The 10942-nt window shown below is 50.8% G+C and overlaps 1 protein-coding gene across 1 annotated transcript; it reads right to left on the bottom strand.

The window, feature by feature from the left end:
- On the bottom strand, positions 1 to 10312 carry LOC149364573 (neprilysin-like). Its single transcript, XM_089568710.1, has 2 exons — positions 9659 to 10312; positions 1 to 2997 (listed from the first exon to the last, which is right to left on the bottom strand). The coding sequence occupies exons 1-2, from the start codon at positions 10310 to 10312 to the stop codon at positions 940 to 942; spliced, it is 2712 nt and encodes a 903-aa protein (XP_089424836.1). The 3' UTR covers positions 1 to 939.
- Between the last annotated feature and the right edge of the window lie 630 nt (positions 10313 to 10942).

The following is a 10942-nucleotide window of genomic DNA, read 5'->3' as shown; positions in this document are numbered from 1 at the left end:
AATGTGGCGACAGAAACATGGTCTGGGTGAATAGGCATTAATAGAGCCACACAAACTTATTAGAGCTGATATTAAGCACTCTTTATTACAACAACCATTTCTTGTTGCCAATTCGCCAGAATTCAGTCTTCAGCTTACAGTTTTGACAAACATTGAAAAAGGCCCAGATAGATATTAATGTGGACATATTGTTTCAAGTTTCAACATGAAATACTAACTCAAACTATAATTTGCGAACAATAATGTGAACTAAAAAACAAGTAAAGGGCAAACACACCTCTTAGTTTTCAACAAGTAGTATGCGTTGCCGGATAATGTTTGAGTGTACTTTTTCACTTGATAAATCGGCAACTACGAGATCCAGCAGCATAATTATTGTCCTTTAGCCCTCAGTGGCTGTACATCTAATACGCCTGTGCAGTTCGGTAGAAGGTTAATGTTGAAAGCAACGCTTACAATAATACCGTCAAAAATGTGCATGAATTGTGTCTCGGGCTGAAAAGCAACGTAAAATGTACGCCCAGAATAGAACCTGAGTGATGAAATACCTTCGCCGAAATTTCTACAGGCACAGGTTCACACCAAAGTCCTCCGTCGCCCCTTACGCTATTTGGCTAAGACCGAGTTCACAAGATGTGTACCGTGATTTCAAACCTCGATCCCAGAAAATAGCCTTGGTGAGACGCTTCACAACCAGCATTTCACGCAGGTACCAAAACGTGACTATACTATTACACCAACTACAAGTGACCCATTATATTGAGTTCAGTGGTTAGAAGAGAACCAGTTAGCAGGTGGAGAGAGTTCACGCAAGCGCAACAACATAAGAGTGAAGAAAAAACAAACACAGTCATATGCTAAAACAGTGTGCGACGGCTTGAAGTAGTTGGGAAAAAGAGAGAAATGCAAGTTGAAGCGGGAGTTCCCTTGCGACTTTGATTAGTCGAAAAATCTGCATCTGCGTACAGGGTTCATATTGGAGCCACTGGGACAGGAAAACGCCTTCGCAAACTCGGGAAAATTTTGCACAGCCTTATTACAGTCCACAGTGTAGGGGCTCGGCACGTACCTGCGGCGGCATGTCATGAAGCAAAGTGTGATGAAAAACACCTTCTCTTCTGTCAGGTGCCGCGCAATCCTTAAGCGGCGTCGGGCTTTCTTCAGTGCCTGTTGAAAAGCGGCGTAGGCGACCTCGACGGCCGGAATCTCGGGGAACACGCTGCTGTGTGTTCGAAGCTCGGGACAGGCGTCGCGGACCGCAAATTCAAAAGTCGACTGCGCGGAGAGAATAGAATTCACGAAGCTGCCATTCGGGTGCCATCGTAAGCCGTTTCTGTCCAGCGATTTGATTATTTCCAGCGCCATCATGAAGCCGATGCCTCCGTACAGCATGCCGTTTGTGCCGTTCCTACTGTACAACGGACTGACGAGTGAACCTATGGCGATCAACACGTTGTTCAGAAAGGCATCGTAGGTCATATATGGTTCCAGGGCACCGAGCGGCTGAGCGTAGATCCTCTGGTACATCGTCTTTCGTTTAGCTCCGCCAATGGCCTTGTGGGATAGAATCCAGTAGGCTGCAAAGGACGTCTCGTTTTCCGGAAAGTCTTCGTAGATGTCTTCTAATGATTGTGTGCTTGGGATCACCTCGTCTGGCCACAGTAGCTTCCGGATGGCAAGGATCTTCGAAGCGGCCAAGACCTTGCTACCAGGGTCCAGCCACTCGGACGAAGTGACCATTGCAACAGCTGTTGCAACCAGGCTGTCGAAGCACGCGTCCACCAAAGCTCTGTCATAGGCGGAAACCGTTGACGTGTAGTGCAACGCCGAGACCAGCGACTTGTACGGCACTTCTACGTTCAAGCCACAGAAGAGAGGGCGTGCCACTTTGGCCGATTCAGCGTCACCGAACAGAACAAGCAGCAGCTTGGGGCTCGCCGCTGGGCTGTACATGAGCACGAAGAGCCAGTAGAGGTGCCGGAGTAGCTGTTGGTTGTCGTGCTTCCGAAAAAGGCTTCCCACTACCCTCATGTAGTCTACATCCGTTACGAACACCTCGGTAGTCATTGTTGGAGGGAACGGTAGGTGCTGCTGTAGGGCTTTGAGCCAGGCTGCGGGTGAAATGTACGGTATGTAGTTGGTGATCTCAGTGAGGGTAAACAAAGCTGACTCCCTTGAAGATTCTTCGAGGGCGCCATAAAGTCGCCGCACAATGTCGACGCCTTGTGTTACTGTCTCGTTAATGGCCCTCTCGAGCATGTCAAGCGAGGCCTCAGCCGTGACTGAGTGCAAGAGCTTAGCCCAGTATGAGCCATAGGCCGCAGTCTTGAATTTCCGATGGAACACCACAAGAAGTTGCAGGTAACGAGGAGGAGAAATGATCACTCTCCATGCTTGCTGCCCTAGCGAAGGTGCCATCGCTAGCGAGAACCAGATGGAGGCTTCGTAGTTGAAAGACAGCGATACGAAGACGTCAAGAGCGTCCACTTCTCGAGTACCCGTGAAGGGCGAGGCAAGGCCTATTTCATTCATAAACCGCAGGAAGTCGACCGTACCCTTTCCGTATTTAGAGTCGTCTCCCATGCACAACGTGTGCATATTGAGTGGTTTTCGGCCAATGGGCAGGGTGGAGGTGCCTTTGTGAAGCGTTTCTGCCAGGGTCTGGAACCAGGTGTAGATCGCAGCGTCCATAGCCGACGCGTACTGACCCTTCTCAATCCTAGGCGGTGAATATGCAGAGCAGACATGCTTTGCGAAATCTTCGCAGGCATCCACGTCGTTGGCAGTGAGGTAAGCGAGGAGCGCGGCGTGGCGAACGCAGTCCGTGGTCTGGCAGATGGGGTCTTCTTCGGGCTGCTGCGTGGAACGGTGGAACAGAAGCGGCACCAGAACGATGCACACCACGCATAAGGCGCAGAACACGGCGATGATGACCACTGCATGGCCCCGTGGGGCTCCACTTCGGGAGGCTGTGACGCCGGAGTCGGTAACAGGTACCTGGAACGTTAGAGTACGAGCATAAGAGGTTGTGGTAGTGGTTTATTTAGAAAAAAAATCAAAAAGTCAAGCAAAAGAGTGTTGGCGGCAGCGGCAATTGCTATCTAATATCTTAAGCACCCGAGCTGCAGCCGGCGGAAACGAAAGGGAAAGGGAGAGGATAGTGAGGAGAAGTATAGAGGGGAGCGACAGCAAGAAAAGCGAGTTGTAAACTCGCTTTTGGGGGAGATGGCGACTGCTTGTTTGTGTTGTTTACTTTATAGCGTTCTCTGTAATAAGAGTTTTGCCGCAGTCTTCGCTCCGCAGAATCTGCGGCATGAATCTATTTCTTATTACGTCATCATCATCATCATCGTCAGCCTGACTACGCCCACTGCAGGGCAAAGGTCTCTTCCATGTCTCTACAATTAACCCTGTCCTATGCAGCTGTGGCCACCGTATCCCCGCAAACGTCTGAATCTCATCCGCCCACATAACTTTCTTCGTCTCCTGCTACGCTCGCCTTCTCTTCGAATCTAGTTCGTTACTCTTAAAGACCAGCGGTCATTTTGCCTTCGCATTACATGCTCGGCCCAAGCGCATTTTTTCCTCTTGATTTCGACTAGAATGCCATTTACTCGCGTTTGTTGCCTCACCCACTCCACCCTCTTGCGGTTCCTTAACGTCACGCCTATCATTTTTATTTCCAGAGGTCGCTGCGTTGTCTTTAACTTAAGCTGAACCCTCTTCGTTAGCCTCCACGTTTCTGCCGAGTAGTCGAGTACCGGTAATACACAGAGCAGGGAGGTTCCGTAGGTGCTTTAGTGACGGCCGAAAACTTCCGTGCTCTAAGCGACCGGAAACCTACCGACCACATAACAGCGTTGTCCCCCGCCGTAGCACAGCTTCCAGAGCAGCAGTTACCAATGGGGATATCATAAAGAGGACGTAAAAGGCAGGAAGTTAGCCGCAGCCATAGCCGACGCAGCACTAACCACCCACACGGACCCGCTGTACCCGACTAGAATAGAAAATAGCGTCTCTCGAGACTCGTGTCCAGTCCTCTCGCTAGTCCGGAACGCTAAAAATTGCGAATGGAAATTAGAATTGCCCAGCTAACCAAACAAGCGGAAGAGTACGCATGGTCTCTAGCCAACACCAACTGGATATATAAATGCGATTCCCTACAAGGAACCCTAAGCACGAAAGGTACATGGAGCTTCCTCAGGTGTCTCATTGGGTGCAATAAAACCAAAGGCGAACAGAGTAGAAATTTAAGGAGGGCACTCCACGACTTTCAAGGAACAGACGAACAACTCGCCGACAAACTGAGAGCAAGGTACTTATGCACGACTGTAGACTATGATGAGGAGATAAGGACATACAACGGAGAGGAAAATTCAATGTTGGAAGCAAAATTTACCGTCGAGGAAATCAAAACCGCACTGATGACGATGAGGCGAGGGACGGCACTGGGAGATGACAAGTTAACGGTCGGCCTTCTGGCCTACCTCAACGATCCAGCTCTAGAAGATTTTACGCACTACATCAACGAATGCTGGGACTTGGGGGAATTACCGAACGACTGGAAAATATCCTTAGTGACGTTCATCCCTAAGCCCGGTAAAAAGATAAACATAGAAAATTTGAGACCAATATCTCTCACGTCCTGCGCCGGTAAGCTGATGGGGGCGGCAGTGAGGCGAACGCTCTCCAATTACTTGGAACAGCACGAGCTGCTGCCGCCCTCAATGTTCGGCTTCCGGCCACATTTACCAGCGCAGGACGTGCTGCTCCAAATCAATAGGGAAGTCATCGACCCCCACCCCCCTTCGGGAATCCGGCGGACAGGGCTATTTTGGCCCTGGACCTGAAGGGGGCTTTTGACAACGTTAAACACAGCAAAATTCTTGAGAATTTGAACGCCACCAGTTATGGCGAGAAAACGTTCAGATATGTACAAAACTTTTTAAACAATAGGAAAGCTTATATACGACTTGGCAATTAAAAATTCGGGCTCATCGAGGTGGGAACCCGAGGGACGCCTCAAGGAACAGTTATCTCTCCGCTGCTTTTTAACGTTGCCCTCATGGGCCTCCCCATGAGGCTCAATGCCGTGGATGGCGTACGCCACGCCATCTACGCAGACGACATTACTATCTGGTCGTCCCGGGCCAGCGTGGGGCAGATGGAGGGGGCCCTCCAAGAGGCCGCCTTGGTGGTGCAAGATTACGCTCGGGAGTGTGGTCTGGGATGCGCTCCGAACAAATCAGAACTTCCACATATCAAAACGGATAAAAACTCAGGTGAGAACATGCAAATTTACGTTAACGACACCCATATACCAGTGGTGGAGACGCTTCGGGTATTGGGATTACAAATTAATAACCGGGTAACAATGCGACGGCCTTGCAAAAAATAAAGTCCACCTGCGAACAGATTAGTAGGATGATTGGCAGGATATCCGGGAAGCATGGTGGACTTCTCGAAAAAGAAACCATTCGCCTGGTTCAGGCGTTCATCGTCAGTCGCGTTTTTTATGCGGCGCCCTACCACAAGCTGAGGAAGAGCAACGGCGGGAACCTCAACGCGATGATTCGGGTGGCCGTTAAAAAAGCTCTAGGACTCCCTGCCAAAGCGTCCACTGAGCGCCTGCTCTAACTTGGTGTCCACAACTCGGTGGAAGAGCTGACTGAGGCCCACAGAACAAGCCAAATTGCCAGGCTGTCGGTGTCCAGCGCCGGCAGACAAGTCCTTCAAGCAAAAGCAGACAAGTAAATTTCAGGGGGGCACTTTGTTGACCTAAAGCGCAGTGAGGCGAAAGCCTTTTAAGCGAGGTGTTGCTGCTTGTGTCACCGATGTGTGGTTAGCGTGTTAAGCTTCGCCTCTGAGTGTGGAACGCCACAGCGCCTTGCAACGCTGCCAGGGAGTCCCCAGAACGCCATCGCCCGTTCGGTTCTACGCCTTGCTCGCCGGTAAATTGGTTTTTGAGTAAAGGAAATGTGTCTGTCTCGCATGCCTCGGTGGATACCTGAACCTCGCTGTAACGGGAAGGGATGAAGCTGGGAGTGAACGAAAACACCGTATTCACTAGACACGCCTTTTTTCATTCCAAACCATCGAGCAGGCATGGCGGAGTGCTTAGCATGCTCGTCTCGCACTCCGGAGACTGGGGTTCGATTCGCGAACTCAACCAATTTCCTATTCGGTTTTATTTATTTATCTGGCCTTATTAGAAAGGTTAATTAGGTTAATATGGTTAATTGACTGATTAAGTAAACTTAGTCCCACTTAGTAAAACACGTTGCGGGGCTAGTTGGTTATGCATTTTCTTTCGTTCAAATTTAAGCAGCGCTAACTTTTAGGACGAATACACAGAGGACATTACAGGACGGGCGCTGACTCCAACTATGTTTATTTCTCTAGAATCCCTTTCTCTACCCTTTCTCTAGAATCCGCAGAAATCCTTTCTCTTGAATCCGCACTTGCTAAGTCGTGCCCTCACAAGATGCAAGCGAGCTTTCGGGGCGAGGCAGAAAGACTGCGAAAAGCAGGGTTCCCTGATCACGTGTTCACAGCTGTGACCGAGGCACTCCCACAGAAATTCAAGGGAAGGCAGAAAAAGACACGTAGAAAAGAAAGACCCGGGAACGCCAAACCAGTGGTTATGCCATACATCCACAAGGTGTCCCATATCCTAAAAAGGGTGGGCAACAAGTACGGCGTCCCGATGGTGTTCTCTGCGCCTTGTAAACTGGCTAAGATGTGCCCTAAAGTCAGCAGTAGTGGCCCTGCAACATCCGGCTGTGGAACAAAGCACGCTAAGCACTTTGTCCGGTGTGCCACGGGTGTGGTCTATGAGATCCCCCTTTACGTTAGAGTACGTTGGCCAGACAGGGCGTTGTGTTAACGAACGTGCCAGGGAACATGAACGAAGTTTGGGAAACGCATCAGACTCATGCCTGAATCTGCCCGCCCATTGCCGTTCTTGCAAGGACCAAAACGATGAGAACTGTGAGCCACGGCTTGACAGAATCAAAATTCTAACCAGGAGCAAAGACAGATTAGCTCGGGAATTATCCGAAGCATTTTTCATCAAAGAAAAAGGCGACATGTGTGTCGGCACCACTTCTGTCTCCCTGCATGCCAGCGAATTCAGATTGCTTAAAAATAAAGGACGAAATGCGTGTCGCCCTCATTAATCGACCTTTGCTCTCATCGTTGTCATCTTGGCCTTTCCTTTTGTGATCTGTCGCAGATGCGCATGTGCTCACGGTCGTCTTTTCTTAGTTCGACTTACTTGGAGCATCACTATACCATTCTTTTAATCGGTTGCATGGTTACTAGCCAAAGTACAATTGGCCCCGTTTGAAATTCGCGCACTGTGACGTCACGACAATTTCGACCAATTGAAAAGCGTGACATTTCTTTCGACAGCTCCTGCTTACAACGATGAGGCATTAAAGGCTTCCGCCTTAAAAAGAGATAGTATGGGTGCCCTGTCACCAGGGGGTTGAGGGAAACGAGGCCGCTCACCCGGTTGCCCGAGCGTTCCTTCCCCCGGGTTCCACTCAAATCCCCGGTTCTGCCGCGGCAATCATACCGATTCCGCTAATCTCTTACGCGGATATCACAAACCATTTACGCCTCTGCAGGAGGGTTCTCCCGGGATCCGCCAAGGGTCTCAACAGAACCGAGGAGTGCCACCTCAGACAGCTCCAAACCGGGTCTTTCTTAAATCCCGCCGTACTAAAACACGTGGACCCGACTTCCACGGGCAAGTGCAAATTCTGCGGGCAGTATGCTGACCTATACCACATGGTGTGGGCCTGCCAGTTAAATATAGATATAGCAGTTATAAATCAGCCAACTAGGGAGGGCTGGAAGGCGGCCCTGTCCAGCTCGGACCTGGAGGCCCAGCGGGCCCTGGTCCAGAGAGCACGGGCATGCGGCGGCAGCCAATGGCGTCCCGGAATAGGGACTGCCACCCAGGTCAACGTCCATCCACAGCTTCCCTTCCCAATTCAATACAGTGCTACCATAAATGTTTTCTCCTCCTCTTCCTACAGTTCTGCTGGTTCGTCGTGCTCTTCGCTTTTGTATTGTTCCGACAGTTACGATGACGACGACACGCAAGCCTGGAACGGGCGTATAAAATATTCTTCGCCCTTACCCGCCATGCCTTGACCGCCCTGTTGGCGGCCGCTGAATCCTCTAACTGCGAGGGGTGATTGACATGGTAGTTCGATTGTACTGTTAAACACAAGATCAGGGTCCATCCTTTCGTGTTAACTTGTTGACCTTGTCTCCACCGTTTTCAGGACTATATTCTCCCCCGGAATGACTCTTGCACTTCGATGCTCTAGCCTTCGGGTGCCAAAGGCCCGTCCTTCCCTTTAATGCCTATCTTTGACTGTAGAGCGAAAGAAAGTTAAATGCGAGCGTGGATTGATTGATTGATTGAAAACATCTTTATTTATTCAGTATTTTCAGAACATGTGGGTGGGCCGCCTAGTCCGGTAGTCCATTGGCTGCTGCTGCTGCGGTGGCCCTCCCCACCAGCCAGTGCTGACGGTCAGGATCATCGCTGAGCAGAATAGCCTCCCACTGCTCCTCCGAGGGGTTGGGAATGGGGTCAAGTAAGGGATTAAATTGGCATGCCCACACCATATGGTAGAGGTTAGCTACCTCTCCACAGTGTGGGCACTGCGGAGAGTATAGTGTAGGGTACCACAGGTGTAATTTAGCTTCCCAGAACGCCTGTCGCAACTTCAATTCTGCGAGCGTGGACATTTATGAAAAAAAAAGAGGTCGAAAGGCGCCGGGGTACGCCACGTAGTGCCCATAGAACAGGAAATAGTTCAGGATTCAACTGCCCTACGCTCTCCCCACAGCCCAGAAAATCCGGTTCCTCTTTCACTCCCACCTTCCTCTCTTCCCTTACCGCTCGGTTCAGGTGTCCACCGAGATATGTGAGACAGATACTTTGTGATTCCCTTTCCTTAAAAAGAATTTACCAATTTACTGAGGGTTGCGAAATGATCTATATATGTTGAAAGAAAGGAGGAGCTAATATGCGCTTCCAATTCTTTAGATAATGCTCGGAATGTGACTCGCCAGTCTGTCACTAATATATGATGCTACGTTAGCAACATTGTTTCTATACATATTCAACTTCATTACGGCGTCACGTGAAAGTATTTCTGATATCTCTGCTTAGCGTACACCGTCATATTACGCGAATGAGGAGAGGGAGAGGTAAACTCCTATGGTCCACTTTCTTGGGGACACTCTCTCTCTGGAACACGGCTGCGCTGACCGGCCAAAAAAAGGTTCAATGGGGACGTAGCAAACTAGGCTTCAAGAATCCCACTAAAGGATCACACATCCATTTATAATACTGCTATTTCAGTGCCTCGGTTTCCACGTTATTGAAGCCTACCGCTGCATCGTATATTCTTCCAGAACCGTTCGCACTGATGACATATGCCTCCGCTGCTCCAATTGCGTCATCTAATTTTGCGGCTAACACTCGTCTGTTTGGAATCTTCCAAGAGTGTTTCAAAGATTTCACTGCTAGGAAAGCACCATCACTTCTCTCAAGATAGGAATTAGAGTATGGCCTCATTTTGCCACAAGATGACAACGATTTTCAGCATCCACCAAAGATTCCATTACTCACGATGTTTTTCAGGTCTTCTGAGAGGGGCAAGGCAGTCAAAAGCGTTCCCAATCGTGTGCTATCGCTGACACCGTAGTGTGGGCTCGGCGCGGGACTCTTCGTCGGCACAGCAGGTGTGGAGTCCTGTTGCACATGCTGCGGGGCTGGGGCTCCCCGTTCAGTCTTAATTCCGGTTTCCGATGCTGCGGCCGCAGGCGTCGCGACTCCCCGCCCGTTCAATGGATGTGGCAGACTGGCGGTCTGTTTGAGAGGCGCGCGAAGAGGGGTACCGCAGAAGGAATCGGACATGTCCTTCGCCGTTATCGGGGTAGTGACCGCCTCGGTCACCTCCACAGCCGGCCCAGGACTTCGTGACTCCAGGGACGGCGCAGCGGAGCACGCATCGAGGAGGTCGGCCATCATGGCAAGGGAAGCATCAACGCCTGACGACTCCTTGACTTTACCCCGAGGAGCCATTGCCGGTGCGGGAACATCCCTGAACATTCCGTCGCTTTCACGAGCGGAGGCGTTCGGGAGGGGCGCGAGAACGGCGGTCACCTTCTGCTCGGGCCTCGAAATTGACCCTGAGGCTAGAACATGCTGAGATGATGGGATTTTCTCGGTGGTGCCTTTCGTGTGGTCGCTGGAAGCAGCTTCTCTGCGCCGGGGCCACATGCTTCGGGGCAGTAAGCTGCGAACAAGGCTCTTTCTCGGTGCCGCCGACGTCTTCGGAGCCGCGCAGGGTGGCTCCGTGGTGGCGTTCCCATGAGCCGCAGATTGTGCTGTAGACGCGGGCGGCGGTCGTGAAGGCACAGTGGACGCCCGGGAGGCGGTGCTCGAGGAACTGCTTACAGACTTGGAAGAGAGCTTTTCTCGGTGTCTCCTCCTCCTCTTTGTTCTTTTCGAGGCGGTGTCTTCCACGGCACCTTTCGTAATGGCCGGAACATTGCTGCGAACAAAATGACGGTACTACGTCAGTCGCTGTGAAATTCGTTGTCTGTACTGGGACTTTAGGGATGGAGCATTGGCTAAGATTGGCCTCGTCTACTTTCGTGATGCCTCAGTCACGATCTCGAGGCGCTAACAGGACAAGCCTTCCCAACGCAACAATCCGCTCCATAGCTGCAGTGTGGCTTAGGGGACCACACCGCAGCTATGTACTGCATGGGATACTTTGACACAACATTATTTTGCAGCCGCCTTATTCGTTTCGCAAGCAGATAAGCTCAACTGAAGTGCGGCAGCTCTTTCAGGTCTTCAGCCATTGCCAGATTTTTTTCTTCTCGTGCTCACGTGCTTGTCCTC

The sequence above is a fragment of the Amblyomma mixtum genome, chromosome 2, assembly GCF_055824585.1.
Source record: "Amblyomma mixtum isolate Tamu chromosome 2, ASM5582458v1, whole genome shotgun sequence".
Classification (NCBI taxonomy): Eukaryota; Metazoa; Arthropoda; class Arachnida; order Ixodida; family Ixodidae; genus Amblyomma; species Amblyomma mixtum.
The sequence above is the reverse complement of the archived record's forward strand: the minus strand, read 5'-3'. Positions and strand labels throughout refer to the sequence as shown.